Source organism: Heterocephalus glaber, unplaced genomic scaffold (assembly GCF_053883595.1).
Source record: "Heterocephalus glaber isolate CG9 unplaced genomic scaffold, H.glaber_assembly_v1.0 deba00001481, whole genome shotgun sequence".
NCBI lineage: Eukaryota > Metazoa > Chordata > Mammalia > Rodentia > Bathyergidae > Heterocephalus > Heterocephalus glaber.
The window spans coordinates 44914717-44935423 of record NW_028258317.1 but is presented as its reverse complement, the minus strand read 5'-3'; the positions used below and the strand labels follow the sequence as shown (position 1 = coordinate 44935423).

At 41.6% G+C, this 20707-nt stretch overlaps 1 protein-coding gene across 5 annotated transcripts in view; it reads right to left on the bottom strand.

Annotated features, from left to right (window-relative positions):
• The window catches only part of Gldc (glycine decarboxylase), a 203077-nt gene that overhangs the window by 66718 nt on the left and 115652 nt on the right, over nucleotides 1–20707 (bottom strand). For 4 of the 5 annotated variants that reach the window (XR_015439925.1, XM_087183468.1, XM_004838263.3 and 1 more), the window contains 5 exons: nucleotides 10078–10242; nucleotides 6366–6443; nucleotides 5369–5516; nucleotides 4851–5047; nucleotides 2494–2590 (listed from right to left, as the gene is read on the bottom strand). Coding sequence is in view for 4 of the 5 variants with exons in the window: in XM_087183468.1 (XP_087039594.1) it covers nucleotides 2494–2590; nucleotides 4851–5047; nucleotides 5369–5516; nucleotides 6366–6443; nucleotides 10078–10242 (685 nt within the window). In the remaining variant the exon portion in view is untranslated. Of the gene's footprint in view, nucleotides 1–2493; nucleotides 2591–4850; nucleotides 5048–5368; nucleotides 5517–6365; nucleotides 6444–10077; nucleotides 10243–10418; nucleotides 10615–20707 lie in introns of all 5 variants that reach the window. The other variant, XM_004838267.3, reaches the window with a different exon arrangement.

The following is a 20707-nucleotide window of genomic DNA, read 5'->3' as shown; positions in this document are numbered from 1 at the left end:
AAATGGGTAAGCAAAATGTATAGATACTTCTTTGAAGAAGTACAAATAGTGAATAAGTGGATGGAAAAATGTTCAACATGTCTGGCTATTAGAGAAAGGCAAATTAAAACAACACTGATTCTATCTTACTCCAGAAAGAATGGCTATAACATCAATTATTAACAAATGCTGGCAAGGCTGCTGGGAAAAAGGAACCCTTCTGCATTGTTGGTGAGCATGTAGACTACTGTGGAAATCAGTATGAAGATTCCTCAAAAAACTAAAATTTGAAATTCCACTCAGCCCAGCTATTCCTCTTCTAGGTATTTTCCCAAAAGACTTCAAAACATCATTATTACAGTGATAAATGCATAACCTCTGTTTATAGCAACACAACTCTTGATGTCTAATCTTAGAAATGGCCTATGTCTATCAACAGATGAATGGATAAAGAAAATATGGTATTTACACACAATAGAGTACTACTCTGCCACAAAGAAGGATAAACAAGTCACTCATAGGAAAACAGATGCACCTTGAGACCATAATGTTAAGTGAATCAAATCACACACACAGCTTAAACACTGCATGATTTCTCCTATGTGGGGAACCCCAAATATAAATAAATTAAAGAACAAAATAAAAGATAATAAGAAACAGGAAATGGGAAGGAATTTTGCAAATGGGAAGGGGACCAAGAGATGGGGGGAGAGGGAAGGGAGGGGAGAAGAAGGGATGAAAATAGGAATTGACATGTGTTATGCACATCCACCACCTCCCCACAAGGAATGGAATCACTATGTACTGCACACATGGACTCATAACAATTTTTAAAAAGAAGGGCTGAGGATTTAGCTCAGAGGTTCCACTGCATGCCTCACAAGCCCAAGGTCCCAAGTTCGATCCCCAGTACAAAAAAGAAAAACATAAAACTCTGAAGTGAAGGCAAATAAAAATGATAGACCCAATCTCAAAAATTTAAATCTAAATATTTGAAATATAAATACTGAAAATTTTTATAAAACTTCTACAAATCAGTAATAAAAAGAGAGACCAATAGAAACCTAAGCTGAAGACTTTTATCAATACACTTTTGCAGTACACAGTGCTTCTCTTCACTCCTTCAGGGGAGTTAGGGCACATACATGATACATCTTATTCTCTTTTTCATTCACTTCCTCTCCCCTCACTCCCACTTCCCTCATATAAAATTTATAAAATCCTTTTCAAGGCAGAATCTATCAAATTTTCTGTTTGTTTTTGAGACAGGTCTCACTATGTAGATACAGTTCAGGCTGGCCTTGAACTCTTAGTGATCCTCCCACCTCAGCCTCGTTGGTACATCATCACACCCAGCCAGCATCTATCAAAAGTTCAAATGCAGGGGCTGGGAATTTAGCTCAGTGGTTCCGCCACCTGCCTCGCAAGTTCAATGACCCAAGTTTGATCCCTGTTACCACAAAAAAAAAAAAAAAAAAAAAAGTTCAAGTGCATGTACTCTTTAATTCAGCAATTCCATTTCTAAGACTCTACCCTACAGAAAAATTGGACATAAATAATATATATATATATATATATATATATATATATATATGTTGCAAAAGTTCATTACAATACAGTTTTTGCACAAACTGAAAATAAACTAAATGGAGCTATAATCAAATTATGGTTTATTCCATGCTACAGAAGAAAGTGCAACTGCTAAAAAATAAATGCAAACATAAATTTATGTGAACTAAGAAAAAATTCCAAGATATACTGTTAAATTTAAAAAGCAAAGCCCAAAATAATTTTTTTTAAAATACTGGAAGACAGTGGAGCAATAAAGAACTCTGGGGGAAAAAAGTGAGATCTGAGAATTTTATATTCACGTGGTTGTTCAAGAATGAAGCAAAAAATTTTCAAGCACTCAAAACCTTGGAATACAATTCTCCTGTGGCTTTTGAAACCTTCTGACCCAAGCCCTGAATCAGCTTTAAGAACCGCCAGTCTGGACCATCCCTGCCATTACAGTCCCCCAAACTCTCTCTGCCTCCCAGGTCATCCCTGGAGGGCCCATCTCAGACCTGAGAGGTGCTCCAATCCCCATCCATCAGGACTACGCCATGGCCAAGGGTGCTGGACACCCCGTCCCCATCACTTCTAAGCACACTTAAGATACATGTAAATAAAAAGTAGTTCCTTTGTCTTTTCTCTAAGCTTAGACTAAGACCTGGAGATGGAGTTTTAGATTAAATAAAAACTAATACTGCTCTTTATCATTTTATAAATTTATTAAGGCATTTATAAGGAAGAGAACACATAGGCAATGTGTACACACACACAGAACAGTGGTAAAACACATATATTCTGTTCTGACAAGACTGCAGCCTTTCTCCAGTCCTAGGATTTTGCTCTAGCAGGCGCGATGTTCGATGTTCAGTAGGCAGCGAATGAACAATCAGTCCAGTGAGTGGCTGAGAAGTTCACTCTGTACACTAAAGCACTCAGCAGTCAGTCGGAGGTGCAACTTACCTGGGCTGTACAAATGTTGCTGGTCGCTTTGTCTCTCCGGATGTGCTGCTCCCGGGTCTGAAGAGCAAGGCGGTAGGCTTCTTTCCCAGTGGCGTCCCTGGACCAAGATAATACATCTGGTTAGCACAGATAATCAGAGCAGCAGGTATTGCCAAAAGGAGACCAATTTCTTTCCTACCCAGGTGAAGTGAATCAGCAAATTTATGTGGGTGTGAGTTTATAAGAAAACAATTTCTAGCCAGGCATGGCGGTGCATGCCTGTAATCCCAAAACTCAGGAAGGTGAGGCAGTTTAAGACTAGCCTGGGTGACTAGTGAGTTCAAGGCTAGCATGAACTACAACACGCACACAAAAAAATTAAATAATTTTAAAAAATTTTCCAAACCACCCTCTTTGAAATGTCCATTGAGGGCCGGGGATTTAGCTCAGTGGTTTCGCCACCTACTGTGCAAGCGCAAGGACCCGAGTTTGATCCCCGGCACCAAAAAAAAAAAAAAATGTCCATTGATATTTTTTCCTTTGCACTTAAGAGTCATACAATAAGGCTAGAACTAGTGAAAAGAAATTTCCAAGGGCTGGTGACACATGCTTGTAATCCCAGCACATGGGAGGCTGAGGCAGAAGGATCTCCTGAACTCAAGGTCACTCTGGACTACCCAGTGAGTTCAAGGCCAACCTGAACTACATAGTGAGTCCTTGTCTCAAAAAAGAAGAAAAGAAATTTCCCAGGAATCACCCTGCCTAACATAATGATGGTGATTGAGAATTCAATTTCACTCTGAGCTTCTTGGCAGAAACGGGAAAAAGGGAATGGGAAATTACAATTTCTGTACTAGAAGTACAAAGATTGGCTATTTAAAAACATAAATGTTAAGTCTTACCACTATCTCTTAAATTTTTTTCCTCTTTACCACAACTGAAAATTTTGGGGTGCTAAGAATGTAGCTCAGCGGCACAGTCTCTGCCTAGCAAGTGCAAGGTCCAGAATTTGATTCCCAGCACAAAACCCAAAACAACCATAGTGGCCATGTCTACTATACAGAAAGCAAACATTTTTTCTTTTGGTACCGGGGATCGAACGCAGGACCTTGCGCTTGTGAGGCAAGCACAGTGCGACTGAGTTAAATCCCTGGCCCAATGTTTTTTTAAAAAAGAAAATTTTGGGGTCTACTTTTCAGAAAAATTAAAAGTTCATTATGAAAATCAGCCAACAACAATTAATATATCAAACTTTTTGAATTAGAAAGTCTTCTGTCTCATCTCCACTGGTGAAGAGACATCAGAAAAGCAAGCTGATATAATGTGTCACAAATTGAGAGTATTTCAAATCTTTACCATTCACTAATTCATTTACTCACTTATGTTCATAATTCAGCTTTTAGCAAGAAGATTATGCTACAATTTCCCAGTTATAATTCTGACGTTCTTCTAAGTTGCTTTTGTTGTCACTGTTGACTTTACACTGAGCTACATCCCCAGCCCTTATTATAGTTTTTGTTTTTTTGAGTCAGGGTCTTGCTTAGGTGGGACTCGAACTTGCAATCTTCCTTCCTCAGCCTCCCAAACTGCTGGGATTACAGGGATTTACCACCATGCCCAGCTCCTTTAAATTCTTATTCTGAGAAGCTTCATCAATCAGAAGCACTCCATAAAGTCCATCCAGAAAATACTTGAGATTGATTTGTTATAGTATATTCCTGCTTATCAGAAATACTCTTGTAGCTTTGGAATTTTGAATTGGTGAATATTCCCGATGTGTGGAAAAGCATGACACATATTGTACAATCTCAGTCACACAAAATGGCATGTTGTATACACACGGGACCCAGGACACAGCCAGCTAAGCTGCTTATAACTGTGACTTACTTTGTTCTTTGCTTCTTGTGTGTTTCCTATAATGCTCATATTAAATTTTTTTAAATAAAGATTTTTAAAACTCAAAGAAAAAAATAAAATTACTTGAATGGCCAAATGGCAGGAGCCTCTAAATTATGTGGCTCACACTCAATGTGTGCTTTATAAATCTCTCTGCACAACAGTGTGGCAGGATAATACTTTTGGGAAAGAAACTGGTTAGAATAAAACATACATAAATACTCAATCTCTCAAGGCTTCTGTCAACCTAAATGAACACGCTTCCAGGACAATGACAGTACTAATATGTTGTAGAGCATACACATTTTTCAAATATGTACAAATTAATTGGTGTTTGAGAAGTACTAGTTTATACCTCAGATTCCGTTCATGATCTCTGCTATACATTTAACTGACCCAACACAACACCATTAAATTCAGACAAAAATCAACATTTGTGACCAGTAGAAGGGACAGCATGGGGAGGGGACAGGAGCTGTTACCTCGTCACGCCCACCATCCTTCCAGGCATCATCCTCACCAGGTTTCCTCTGACAGCGAAAAAGGCTGCATGTGGTCCCCCATAGCCCAGTGGCACTCCAAACCTCTGAGAGTTTCCCAGGGCAACATCCACCCCAAATTCTCCAGGGGGCCTCAAGATACACAGCGCTAAAAGGTCAGTAGCACAGCAGGTCAGGCTCTGCAGAGAAAATGAGAGGAAGGGTCAAGGCTGTCACCTTTCCCTGAGAGTGGAGAGGGGACACCATGCATGATCTCCATGGCAGGCAGACTGGAGGAGCCTATGAACACCTGTTGGTTATTCATCATTCATTCACTCAATAAATATCCGCTGAGTGCCAGGAATCAGTATATAAAAACGCAGAGAAAGGAGGAAGGAAGCAGACTTTTACCATTCCATTTGATAGTAGTAAGGAAATTCCGAGACACCAAAAGAATGATAGATAGACAGCAAGAAGCTAGAACACACCTCCCCCGGACCCCCACAAGGTTTCCCACCTACCCCACTCTCCTGGGCTCTCTCCACCAGTTCTGTGAAGTCTTCTACCTTTCCCTCAGTGTCTGGGTACTGGAACAATACCCCACTGACATCTTTTCTACTGAAGTCCATTTCATGAGGTAACTTCAGCTCAATGAGGACTCCACGAAATCTGCCAAGATGTAAAACAAAGAACAATCACACAATTATGTACAGGGTAAACAAACTGACTACAGTTCCATTTCGGTGAACCAGTGTTCATTTTTTGCTTCCTCCCAGATCCATCCCAGCCCACACCTTGTCCTTCTGTGGTAAGAACTTCCTTATGATGATCATAGGTCCAGAAACCCCTGCTGAAGGGGTGGGGGGAAAATGGCCAATACTTCTACAGGAAAAAGCAAATACACACAAGTGGTGGTTGTGTTATGTTGAAGAAAAAATGGAAAACAAAGTCTCTGTAAATAGGGAGGGGTGGAGGAGTTGAAGGGAGGGCAGGGGAATCCGGAAAAAATAAGAACCAAGATACATCATGTAAAGGTACAAATTCCCAATGAGGGATGTCATTATATTGTATACCTAAAATGTACGAATAAACTTAACAAAAAAAATACAAAATACTTTAATCTACATCATATTACATGAAGTGTTGGGTAGATTCCCTATAAACTATGTTTGCAGGGAATACACAAAAATTACAACAGTTTTGTGTGAGTTGTATTTTCCCCTGTTCCTCAAACTTTCCAAAATACTATTGAAATGGTTTTCAAATTTTTAATTTTCTTTTTGCAAAAGAAGATAAAATGACATGATAACTTACCATAAAAAAAGGCAATTAAACACCATGAATTTCCCCCTCAATTCTGACAGTGTACTTACTAGAAAAAGTAAAAGAGAAGGTAAAACTCAACAACCCCAATTAAAAGCAGGCTGACCTCCAATCAGATTAGAAGTGTGAAAGAGGGAAGCAGTAGAGATGAGAACCTTATTACCCGGGGCTCAATATATAAACGAATGCAATTACTTGGCTCGAGTCTGGACAACAGCTATTGTCTGTGGGTGGCAGCGAGGGTCGACAAAAAATTTCTTCCTCTTGTTATGTCTGTTGAAAAGAAAAAGCACATTCAAACACAAACATTAAAAAAAAAAATCAGAGTGTCTGAGAATGTAAAGCAAATGTGGTCTTCAGGCAAAGTCTGAGCATAGTATAAAAGGATCTGAGTTATCAGAAACTAGTGATATTTACTAACTGCAATTCCACTTAAATCCAACTCCCATTCCACCCCCATTTACCAAAATCAGTCTTAAAATAGTTCAAACTTAAAAAAAAATTGTATGAACAAGATGAAATGAAAACAAAGGGCAATGATTTGACACAAATGAAAATTAAAAACAAAAAAAGTTTTTCTGAAAAATCTTAGAATTTTATTGCCAAAGGAGCATTTAGTCTAAATGCTAAATCAAGTGTCTACTCAAAACAGAGGGAAAAAGGGCCGGGGATTTAGCTCAGTGGTTCTGCCATCTGCCTAGCAAGCGCAGGGTCCAGAGTTCGATCCCTGGTACCAAAAAAAAAGAGGGAGAAAGACTCAGGCTGTGATGTGTGCAGGATCACAAAAAGCACCCAAATCCCAGGAGCTCTTCAGGAAACAAAAACTAATATGGACGCATAATGGTTCCAGTATCATGAGCACATCTGGATGAAAAGAAAAGCGTTCATCTGTAGGTGGGGAGGGGTGTACATGTGTATTGTGCTATACATTTAATTTCCCAGAGAGATACACAATAAATAGGCTGGGCATGGTGGTGCACACCTATAATCCCAGCACTTGGGAGGCTGAGGTAGGAGGATCACCTTGGGTTTGAGGCCAGCCTGGGCTACACTGTGTGTTCAAAGCCAGCCTGAACTACATACATAGTGAGACCCTGTTTCAAAAGAAAAAAAAGCAAACAGCTAAGCTGTGTATGCTGCTTTCTCAGAACAAATCTAAGTGCAGACAGCAGGATAAGAACAAAGGGAGGGGGGCCGGGGATTTGGCTCAGTGGTTTCGCCGCCTGCTGCGCAAGCGCAAGGACCCAAGTTCGATCCCCAGTACCAAAACAAAAAAGAATGTAGGGAGGAAGTGAGTTAAGCATCTGCAGTGAGAAGCCCCTTGACACTAGTAGTTCTCGGCAAACTGCACATCATACAGAAAACCATCAGCTTCTCAAGTGTGAGGTGAACACTTCTGCATAGGAAAAAGAGGCTGGTGAGGGGGCAGTGAGAAGGTGGAAGCAAAAAAGAGCTGAAAATCAGGGACAAGCTGAGACTAGGGGCCAGAGCAGCGGGCGGGCGGCACTCTGTGGCTGCCATCCAGCAGCAAGAAGCGCCTGAACTACCCCCACTACCCCTGAGGCCACTCAGGAAGCAGAAGGTTCCAAGGTGGAATCTGGTCCTGGCCTTCTGATTCCAACACCTCAGCTCTCCAACCCCAAGTCCACTGGAGCCGAGACAGATGAGCCAGGAGTGGGGGCTGCACATTTCCCCAGCAGGCGAGCAGAATCCACACGAGAATTCTACCAGGCGGGTGTGCTCCAGTGTGGTCACAGGCAGGGAAGGAAAGGGGGGGGGGGGGGCTGAAGAACAACTGTGCCATGACCCTACTAGAAAAGCATCTTCAGGAATAAGCTGAAGTTGTACCAAGGATTTATTGCAGGGATGTACATGAAATGCTACTTATAACAGTAAGTGGTGGGAACCAACTAAGTGTGAGCAGAGGGAAAGCTAAGTAAATCATGCAAATAGATCCTACCAAGGAAACAACAGAAGGCATATTATGGGAAGCTGATCAAGCAAACGGGGAGATGTTCAGAATCTGCTGTAAAACAGGAAAAGAAAAACAACCTTAAAAAATTACATGTAATCTGGGTAAAATGTTCTCCATAAAGAAGGGTGATACTTACTACATACTACCTTACAAATTGCCAATTCTTCCCAATATCCATCCTTCCCAATATCCATCCTTCCCCTTCATCTCAAGTAACAGAACCCCAATATCCAGGGGTCATCAATGTGCTTATCTAAAAAATTTTATTTCTCCTGGTCACCTGCAGGAAGGGGTGGCCACTGAAGCATAAATGAAAGGTGCTTAGTAGGGGCTTCACTTTTTTGTGTGCGCTGAAGATTGTACCAAGGGCCTTCATACTGAGCTACATCCCCAGTCCTTTATTTTGAGGCAGTGTCTCTTTAAATCACTAAATTTCCCAGGGTGAGCTCTAACTTACAATCCTCCTGCCTCTGCTTCCCAGGGTGCTAGGATTATGGACCTGTGTCACTCTGCCCAACTCAAAATATTTTTTTAAAATGGTTTATTTGCCTGGCATGATGGAGCATTCCTATAATCACAGCACTCAGGTGGCTGAGGCAGGATGATCGCCAAGGGTTTGAGGCCAACCTGGGCTACACAGTGAGACTCTGTCTCAAAAAAAATAAAACCAAAATATTAAATAAATAAAGAGCATTTATTAGCCAGGTGTGACGATGCATACCTGTAATCTCAGTGCTCTGGGAATCTAAAGGAGGAGGAATGCAAGGTTGAACTTACTCTGGCAACTTAGTGAGACTGTCTCAAAGAAAATTTTTTAAAATGGCTGAGAATGTAGGTAGTATAAAGTTCCTGGATTCAATCCCAGTACTGGGGGGAAAAAAAAGCTTATTAACAGGACCTGGACCGAGTAGTGTAGACCTATAATCCCAGGTACTGTATGTGGGGGGATGAGGCAGGAATATCAAAAATTCCAGCCTAGTCTGGGCAATTTGGCAACTCAATAAGCCCCTGTGTCTCAAAACAGACAAATAAAAAGGGCTAGGGATGTCACTTGGTGCAAACTCCTGGTTTCAACTCACAATAGCACAAAAGAAAGAAGAAGGAGGGGAAGAAAACTCAAAGGGCTGGGGATGTGGCTCAGTGGGAGAGGCTTGGACAGCATGCGTGAGGCCTTGGGTCTAATTCTGCCAGCACTCGAACACACACACACACAAACATGCATAAACATGCATACATAAATACAAACACACATACATACATAGGTTTATTTAGCTAGCAGTCCTGTGCCCTTCCCCTTTGGTTCTTTCTGAGTGCAGACAGCGTGGCTAGAGCTTGAGCAGTCACCTGTTAAACATGAGGATCTAAGGATGTCAGAGAGGAGTGCACGGGTCCTTGTAATATGCCATAACAACCCTGAACATCACATTATGTAAGAGAAAATGAAATAGCTGTCTTAGATAACTTGCAATAATAGTGGCTTTTCTGAGTTCAATCCCCGGTACCAAAAAAAAAAAAAGTGGATTTTTTAAAAACCACAACTAGAACAGAGACACATACCTGTAATCACACACCTGGAGACACACTTGTAATCCCAGCACTTGGGAGGCTTAGGCAGGAGGATCACCATGAGTTTGAGGCCAGCCTGGGCTATATAGCTATTCAAGGTCAGCCTGAACTACACACCAAGATGAGACTCTTGTCTCAAAAAAAAAAAAAAAAAAAAAGAACCGTAACTAGACCAGATCTTTTTGTTACCTCAGCTAACTGACAGAATGTCTCTCAGACACACAAATATATACAGTGTGTGCCATGCCAGTGTGTGTGGCAAGTCCTTGGGTACTAATCGGGACACTGGAGCTTGTGCTCATGCACAGCAGGAGAGGGACTTCAGGATGTCCCGCTCCCCAGGGAGTTCCGGGCTGCGCCACTCACCTGTGACACAGCTGCATGGCCTCTGCAGCTGCAGTCGCCTCATCTAGCAGGGAGGCGTTGGCTGTGTCCAGGCCCGTGAGGTCGCACACCATGGTCTGGAAGTTAAGCAAACTCTCCAGCCTCCCCTGAGACACCTCGGGCTGGTAAGGAGTGTACTGGGTGATCCTGGGAGAGAAGCACAAGGCTGTAAGCGTACTGTGGCTGCACTACTCAGAGGACCTCACAAAATGCCTTTGTTTTGTAATTCAGTGCCTGAATCTCAAGAATTACATAGAGCATCAGTAAGCTTCCCTTCTGGCTTGTGTAAGAGGAGTTAAACCATAGGACAGTAACAATCTTACCTGTTTGAGGATAATCAGTGCTTATGTTTTCTTTCTTCAAATTAGGCTTTTATAATATTACATTACTTTTTTAATGACCTTATTATACATATGTATTTTAAGGAGCTCTTAAAAATCCACTTGAGGGCCAGGGATTAAGCTCAGTAGTTCCGGTGCCTGCTTTGTAAGCGCAAGGTCCCAAGTTCAATCCCCGGTACTAAAAAAAAAAAATCCACTTGAGCTTATATTATAAACAGAAATTTCACTTCCTATTACCCTCCTTTAGATAAAATACAACCTTCACAGCTACAACATGCAAAGCATCCAAGACTGTACTCTCTAATACTCAAAACCTTCATATCTTTGCTTTATATTAACCAGGAGGCATTCTATGTACTGCTAAGACATTAACAGATCTATTTAAAAATTCCCACTATCCAATCACTAGATGTCTATGGAGACTAAGCTTGTAGCTACTGAAACTCAGGGATACAAATGACTAGGACATACAGACATGGATTCTAATCTTAGGTCTTCTAGTGATTAGCCATGAATGTAGCTTTAGATACATGGATGAACCAACTTAGTTCCTTCATCATTTTTAAAATTTATTATTCATCCATACTATTAAGTATTTGGAGTTTTAAACAATTTTTTATTAGGACATCTTTACAGTTGTGCAGTTTACAATCGTCTTGGGGAGCGGTTACATGCACATATTACACCTTGTTTCTTTTTATCTAATCTGCTTCCGCTTCCCTCCCTGTAAGTATTTGCTGCCAAGTTAGAACCAGGAACTAATCAGGTTTATAGCAATATGGTTAACTGTTCCTTACCTCAAGGCAAATATATATATATATATATATACACACACACACACACACACACACATATATATATACACACACACACACACACACACACACACACACACATTTGGTACCAGGGATCAAACTCGGGACCTTGCGCTTGCGAGCCAGGCACCGGAACCACTGAGCTAAATCCCCGGCCAAGTTGATATACTTATTAGTACCTGCTTGCAGAACATGATCAGTCAACATGGGGAGTTGGTACATGTACACAACACATCTTCATTCTTTTTACTTCCCCTCCCTTCCCCTCCCTGCTTCCTCTATCACTTGATCCACTTCTCATTTGCAATAAATGTATCTCCATCTTTATTTTGTTCTTTTTGTACTCTGGTTTCCTCTTATGAGAGAAATCATGCAATATTTGTGTGTCTTATTTCCCCTAATCTTATGGTCCTGAGGTACATCCATTTTCCTGCAAGTGGCTCAAATGTATCCTTCTTTATGGCAGAGTACTACAAGAAGAATATATTGTGATGAGCAAAGAGAGACAATAAATAAAAATCATTTTGGCAAGATAAATGCTTTTTAAAGAAAATAAGGACAGGATAAAGGATGGCCAAGGACTCAGCACAGAGCTGCTACCTTCTCATGAAAACCTCATTTGCTTGATCACCACCAAGGTAGCTTGGGTCTGGTCCACACCCTGCAGGGGCTGACGCAGTGCACATCTCTATTGTTTCGTTTTCCACACCAGATTTTTAGGAGAAATTTTTCGGTGATTTATTTATTGCTTTGATTTCATTCTCTAAGCCCTTCTCCTTTCTCTCCTGTTCTGCAAACTGTGTTCAGGATATTTCCCTTTGTTTACATTGTCTTTCCTAAAGAGTTTGAAATCAGTATCTTCTGACGTTTTTTTTTTTGTTTCAAATATCTGTTCTTTGAGGGGGAGTGAGGCAGACAGGCTGTCTTAGCAAGCAGGACAAGGACAAGATTCTGAAGTAATTTCCTGCGGTTTTAATTGGCATAACAATATGTGTGTATGTGTGTACCACAGAATAAGTTTTGCTTCAGTAATTCCTTGAACAGCCTAGCTTAGCAACTATAAATTAATTTGCTAAATTCTAGGAGGGTGGTGAAAGGAAAGGAATGAGACACACAATACATGGCATAGGCAACTAAAAGGAGGATGTGAGCAGTAACAGGTCACAAAAAAAGGCACGGTCAGCAGCAGTCATGACCAGATCAGTGAGACCTTCACATACAGCACCCTCCTGCCGTGTGCTTGGATGCCTGACCTATGCAAAACATTCACTTTGCTCAAAACTGTTTCCGATTTGATGTGTACACAGAAAGAGAGACACAGAAAGAAGCATACACACATACCAACTAGTCCATCTGAGAAACAGGAAAGATTTAATACGTTCATAGGGATAGGTCTACAATATACAAAGAGTAATGTTTAAAAATAATTTAGTACAGCACTGAATGTAACAGGAAAAAATGAGCAAAAAACTCAAGTGTCCACTAAAAGGGGAATGGTAGAGCAAGGCATGGTGCTGCACGCCTCTAATACCAACACTCAGGAGGCTGAGGCAGAAGATTGCTCTTACTTCAAGGCCAGCCTGGGCTTCAGAGCAAGACCCTGTCTCAAAAAATAAAATAAACCAGGCCCAGTGGCGCATGCCTATAATCCCAGCACTCAGAAGGCTGAAGCAGGAGGAATGCCATGAGTTCCAGGCCAGCCCGGGCTACATAGTGAGTTCAAAGACCAGTCTAGACTACATAGGGAGTCCCTGTCTCAAAAAACTAGGAAGTGCTTATGCTATATTCATTTTTGTGTGTTTTGGGATTTTTTTTTTTTTGCAGTGCCAGGGACTGAACCCAAGGCTGCGTGCATACTAGGCAAATGCTCTACCACAGACCTTCATCCCCAGCCTTCTATATTAATTTTATACTAAAATATAAATACAATCCCATTTTTATAATTTTCTAAAATCAAATAAGTAAAATTTAAAGACATCAACTACCATTGCTAACCACCTTCTGTATGTCTAACTTTTTAATGACTATGTTTTACAGGCTCACTGTAACAAGATTTAAAAAAAAACTCCCATAACTACTGAGAAAACAAAATTACTATAATTCTCAAATTTCAATATAACTGGAAAAGGGACCTCGAAGCTGCACCTGCACATGCCCAGAGGGTAAGTAACAGCAGGACAAAGCTTGTCATCTCTTCCTTCATTTTATCTGTCTCCCTCAGCACCTTCAAGCTTTGTATCAGATCTCTGCTCAGCTCTGCATACAGGCATGTTCGTCTCTAAAGGAGTGGCCATATTTAAGGTTTACTAGCCCTAAACATACCTAATCTATCCCATCCCCTTCAAGACTGAGGACACCAAGATAAGATTCACTACATTTTCAGGATGCAGGGACACCCAATCGCAATGCCTAGAAGTCTTCAGCCATTGTCCTAAACTTGGAATCGCCTCAGATTCCAGGCAAACAGAACCCCATGAGGCAGCCATTGCCCCAAGCAGGAGCCATCAGCCCCTAACCAGACCTGAAGGCAAAGCTAGGCAGTAGTGTCACCTCCGATGGGAACCCAACTCAAGCAAGATGGCTCTCCCAGGACCTCACCAGTCCTGAGATACTGACCGGCCAGACCCAACCAATTTTACAGCACTGCAACCCCCAACTGCAAAAGCACCGAACCTTGCTTTTCTTCCTTTTTTTTTTTTTAAACAAACCAAGATTTTATTTAGTATGAGAACTGGGGAGTCATTTAAGATCCAAGCCCTAACACATGGCTTTACAAAAATAATGTCTTCTTCCTATTTTGATGCTTAATTCTGTCATGAGATTATAAATTTCATGTTTTACTTTTACTGTCTAGGGTCACAAGCAACCTAGTAAACATCAGAGATGACAATAACTTTCACCGGTGGAGTTAGGGAAGCATTTATATCTGTTCTCTTTTATAGAAAAACTACTTTTTCTTCAAAAATTAATTTTACCTCTCTTCTTCCTTGCTTATGAAACCCCACAGTTTCTGCCAACCCTCCAAGATAGATCATGAACTTGTGCTTCCCACATGGCCATACTGATTAAAGCTACTTTCCTGCCCTTCATGACTGCCGCCCCCCTTAAAGTAAGTGAATTAACCAGAACCTCCTCCTGATATTATACTGAGGCCCTAACCATAAAGATAGGCATTTCCTGCTGGATCCCAAATATTGGATTTTAATCTAACTTGCAATTTGCTTTTGTACCCCTGTGCTTGCTCAAAGATGAGATCATGACATTCTATTGCGTGGTTTTTTCCTTTAAAAACTGGGCTTCACTGCTTGACTGGTACGAAGAAAGATGGGAGCATGAGCTCGTCCTTGGTCACCTGCTACAAAGGAGCTTTAATTTGGCCATTTTCGTGGCATGATTCTTTTTGCTGAAACCCCTATAACATTGATGGGCATTATTATGGACCCAGAGCTGGCTTGGAGCTCTTAGCAGGGGAGCACAGCTACTCATACATCCATGACAGAGGAGCCTGTGCTCCTCTATTGGGGGTAGTCATTCTCAGCTTCTGAAGGGACACACAAGAGCATCACAAGAGGTGTGATGGAGGACAGGGACACCTGCTGGGCCAGCAAGGTAGTCCTCACGCCCCTAGGTCACTAGGGTAGAGGTGGCCCAGGCTGGCCTGTTGGGATCCCTAGAGGGAGAGCTTTTGGTCTAAAAGCTCTGCTGACATAACTACAGCTAGCATTCAGATACATTTCCTTCCAATTTTTTTTTCTATAACATGGCTATATTTGCAAGTGAAAGCAGGATTATATTCTAGGTAAAGTTTTCTATCCCAATATTTTTAAGGTTAATATTACTTTTTAAAGTTAAGGTTACTGGTAAACCAATTATCAAACATCATATTCTGATTAAATTCATATTCTGGAAGATGGCAGCAATAAGAGTGCTCACAATATCATTTGGTTTATTACTATATGAGTAAGGACCTGGTGGCTGAGTTCTAGGATAAATTTTTAAATTGAAAGCATAGCAAATCTTTGCATTTACAAGGACAAATTTTTATGCCTTATTTTTAAAGGGGTTTTTTGGCATGTACTCCCTGAAGCTATAGCAGCCATGAAATGCTGAAAGGTGTTCATCAATAGTCATGTATTCAGATGGTGTGTAAATTCCTTAGCAATTACTCACAAATTTGTCAGACAATGACTAGATAGCAGCCACATTATCAGTTTTCTTTCTTGATGGGTCATTTCACCATCAAGCCTCAAGTAATTTTGAAGGAAACCAGATATCCTCAGTGTCACTGTTACTCTACAAACCTCAAGCCTATCTCTTTTCCATAAGTCATTTACATTCCTGCAATTACCATGAGAAAGCCCTGCTAAGTACGACAGATCTATGAATACTTTCAGTTCAACTAATGAGGCATCATGATAAATACATTTCTGGGGTGGAGATTTAGCTCAGTGGTTCTGCCACCTGCCTCACAAGCACAAGGTCCTGAGTTCAATCCCCGGTACTCAAAAAAACACCAAAAAAAAAAAAAACCATTTCAGAGTATAGCTATTGGTGCATACAGAAGGGTTTACTTGTATTTCAGCCTTTGTGTATTTCACAACATCTTGCAGTATTTTGTCTGTTACAATTTCCAACACTGAATGGCAGTGCTGGGATTCTGTCCAATAGATTTCAGCCCCGTCAAGGTCCTCACCATATTTTCAGACCTAATTCTAACAATGGATTGTTCCATTTGGTTGCATGACCATTTTGCAACATTTCGACTACTCAAATATGCACTCATATTGCTGTTTTCTTCCTCATCTGAATCAAAGAGGTCTGCATTCCCTGTATCTGTGTCAGTCAATTCTGCTCTATTTTATTGTCACAGGAACTTTGGCTCACATGGTCAATGTCAAAATCATCATCATCATCCCCACATCACTCCTGTGTTATGAAAATATGTATTTTACCATAATGGATCATCATCCATGCATGAGTATATCTGAGGAGTCACTTTTGACCTTTAAAACTTGCAAACCTGGTTATTCATGTGCCATTGTACTGAACAGGGCTACTTTTACCAGAAAAATCCAAGGAAAACTTTGAAACAAATCCTATAGAGGTGCGGGTGTGGTACACCCTGTGTGATGCTCAGGTAAACACACAAAAATTTAGGGGGAGCATGATGTGGGTGTGGTTTTGACACTTTTGCACAGGTGCACACATCTTGCTGTTCATTGTATCAAGTAGCTAAACACAAAGATTGCTTCCTGTATCCCTCAAGGAAAGAAACTGAAATGCACAGCTGGCTACTGTTACACTAAAATAAAAATTTACAATAGAAAGGGATGGATTTTTTTTTTTTTTTTTGTACCAGGGATTGAACGCAGGACCTTGCACTTGCGAGGCAGGTGATGGAACCACTGAGGTAAATCTCCGGCCCAGGGATAGATTTTTGAAAGTCAGTGTTAGGCTTGTTGGGTTTAATTAATGTTAATTTGGACTGTTAAAGGCAGAGAGCTTTAAAGGTGTTATTTTTTTTAAGGATGACAATCTATAATCCCACTCTTTTTACTCTTCACTGTTATAGTGTACACATTTTTTACTCCACTAAAATAAAACAAGTATTAATGCTCTTAACAGTGATCTATTAAAGGACTCTTAGGTCAGTGAGTCTCAAGCATGGAGATAATAAATCAATCTTCATTTCTGGAGAAAAATGCTACCCTTGTGTCTGCCATCATGTGTACAGGAGTTGGCGTTAATTGGGTAAAACATTTTGATTAAGAAAACTGTCTATAGGGCCAGAGATTTAGCTCAGTGGTTCCGCCGCCTGCCTCACAAGTGCAAGGACCCGAGTTCAATCCCCAGTACCAAAAAAAAAGAAAACTGGTTAAAAAAGAGGGTTAAGGGGGTGTGAAAGGAATTAAGATGTGTTATGTCCATGTACCAACTCCCCATGAGGAATGTAGGAATGTAATCATTATGAACTGCAAACATATGCCAAGAAAAAAAAAGGACTAGGCGTGGTGGCACATTCCTACAATCCTAGCACTGAAGAGACTATGCCAAGAGGATCACCATGAGTTTGGGGCCAGCCTGGGCTACATAGTCAATTAAAGGCCAGCCTAGGGCTGGGGTAAGCTCAGTGGTTCCGCTGCCTGCCTCAGCAAGTGCAAGGTCCCGAGTTCCATCACCAGTGCCCCTCCACCAAAAAAAGGCCAGCCTGAACTGCATAGTAAGACCCTGTCTGAAAGCAACAATAATGACGACAACAACAACAAATGTGGAAACTGAGGAAAATAAGATGAAAACTGTGGCACTAAGTTGAGATTAGAGATATTAGTGTGAACTCATATCTTTCAGTATATCTGGATATACAAATAAATAGAGAAAATAGGCTACCCGTTTTGTTTTTTTGTTTTTGTTTGTGGTACCGGGGATCGAACTTGGGTCCTTGTGCTTGCACAGCAGGTGGCAAAACCACTGAGCTAAATCCTCGGCCCTAGAGTAGAAATAAACATAAAAATAAAAAAGAAACTTTTGGGGAAAAAGGAAATTACCTGGGGGACTGGGGGTGTAGCTCAGTGGTAGTGCATTTGCCTAGCATAATTAGACCCTGACTTCAATCCCCAGCACCACACACACACACACACACACACACACACACACACACACACAAAGTCTAATATATAATGTCTACATCTCAACTAATTTCTGGCTTCTACTTCTAGATATATGTTAATGTATATAAAAGTATGTTCATATCCAAGAAAGGGTTTTAGTTCTGCTCAAACAGGATGCTTGATATATTCAACCCAGCAATAACATTTATTCCAAAGCAATCAGTCTTTGCTATCATTCTGGCTGTGGCTTTCTTTTGGAATACAGAACAAGTGAGGTAGTAGGGATTTCCAAGAGACAAAGACCCGTAAGATTCTCATTTCAATCCTGGTGCCAAAACTTTACAAAAGGTAAAGCCACAAAGATAATGTCCATGTTCTGGTATTAGTTACTGATGTCATCAGCATTTGAAAACTTAGAACAGTGGCCTCACAAAACAAATTCTAGACCTGGTGTAATCTTCTTCTAAAGGCTCAAATATTTGTATTCTTTCAAGGCTATGTTGCCCATTTATTTTCACCTCACGTCACCGGAATTTGTTGGCTCCATCTCTATGGAAACCATTCAGAAGGGTGATAATGTGAGGTCCCCCATCCCCACGTGTCCAGCCCCCCCATCAGAGCTGGACTCAGCCAGTATCTCTCTGGTTCAGATCAGCCTTCGGAGAATGAAAACAATATTTAAAATGCACCCCAAAACAGAGGCTGAAAAGCACAGAATGACACTGTCTTCCTCTCAAAACGCCACCGGCCACTCCTAAAGTAAATGACCACATAAGCTCACAGCCAGGGAGCAAAGTGGGGAGTAACCCGCATGGCCCCAAGTGCACTGCTGCAGCCTGCTCGCTGGCAGCCTCACAGGCTTTGCTTAGAAGGAGACAGGAGGCAGGGCCCTTGCTCTGAAATCGACCCCAGAGTTCACCAAATTCTTACCAGCACCACAGGGAAAAGGCAGGCACATTCTTTTTTTTTTTTAGGATTCTGCTTTCCTATTCTTTTTTGAAAACAAGTAGAGTGGGCCAGGGATTCAGCTCAGTGGTTCCACCGCCTGCCTCACAAACTGAGGACCCGAGTTTGATCCCCGGTACCAAAAAAAAAAAAAAAAAAAAAGTAGAGCATAGAATATACTGAGATGGAACATTGTGCACAGGAAGGCGGTGAGACCCACTAGCACTGACAGACCCAGCTCCTACAGGAGACCGGAACAACTGCATCTGGGACAAAGCAGAGACTCACTCCCCAGGACGACATCTGCACTTACAGAAAAGCAAACAAAAGATGAGAAGTATTGATCAGAACTCTAAGATTCACGGATTCGGGTGGTGCACTTGGCATTTCAAAGGCTCCTGCTAAGGTAATTCCATGATCTGCCACTTAGGAAAACAGCCCTCCTCTTGCTGAGGTCCACTCTTACACATGGCACTGTGACCCATAATTCCCAACCTCGCTCTCAGGACCTCTGGGCTGCAGAGTAGCCATTCCCTCTGTCATCATATCACACCGGTCCATTATAAATGCAAGTCATGCAAACTATTTTAAAAAGAAATCACTAGAATCATCACCACCTCTTCCTCTGGAAATGAGTATACATATCCTCAAATAACAGTGGGTGTGGTGGCACATGTCTGTGATCCCAGCACTCAAGAGGCTGAGGCAGGAGGATCGCTGTGTGTTTGAGGCCAGACCAAGCTACATAGTGAGAAAAACCCAAAAAGAAAAGAAAAACCAATCCATGAAACACACACACAAATAAGTCTTCTTCCCTTTAAGAATAAGGCATCATTTGAATAAGGTCAATTCAAATATTGTGACATTTAAAATGGAAAGAAAGGCCCACTACTTCCTCCTTCATAATTAGACATGATTTCCCAACAGTCACTGTGGGGTGATGGCTGGAGATGTTAAGGGATGTCCAAGGTGTTTGTTTTCTTTCTTTTGCTTTGGTTTTTAAAACAGGGTCTCACTATGTAATTCAGACTGGCCTTGAATTCACTACATTGAACTCAGGGTAATCCTCCTGTCTGGCCTTCCAAGTGCTGGGATTACAGGCATGTACCACCACACCCAGCACTCTATTTGGTTCTTTATGACATAAACCACCAGGAAAATGGGAAACAACTAATTAGCATGGAAGTGGCCAAGGAATTTTTCCTCAAATGCTTTCAATAGTGTCAGTCAGTGCGAGCCAGAGGGCACAAGAAACACTGACACATCTGGAAGGACACGTGCATTCACCCTGGAGGAGCAGAGATGACTCACTTGACCAGTAAGGCAAGACTGGAACAAGCAGCCTCACATAACCAGCTGCAGCCCTTCTCTTACCTTCTGAGCAAAGCCTGTCCACTGCACACACGCACTGCCTTTCCTAAGAAGGTGCTTGCAACAGAGCTGATGCTGGTACGATCACCATTTATCTGACACTATGTCTCTCCACTTTCAGGGGGTGTGTGACCCCAAATATACGGAGAGAGCAGAGAGACATAATTATCTATCACCTTAAAATCCTGTCAGAACCCAATGGGCTGAGGCTCCGGCCTTAAGTCTCGGGGTCCCCAAAGAGAAATGAAGCCTGAACCTACCCACCTATAGGTCCGACATCCTGCTCACAGATAGCACCAAAATGAAACTGGAGAGAGATAGCCAGCATTCAGGAAATAGAGTACTAGACTAGGGGAATAAACTGGAAAGAAGCTTCTAGTGCCTCAACACTTGAGCAAGAAATTTCCAAACCAGAAACACTGGGAAGGTTCCTAGAGAACAGAGACAGCGGCAGGGCCAGGGCCAGGGCCAGGGCCAGAGTGTGGGGTCTGAGACACCACGGGAGGTGGTGGGGGAAGCATCGTGCCGATGT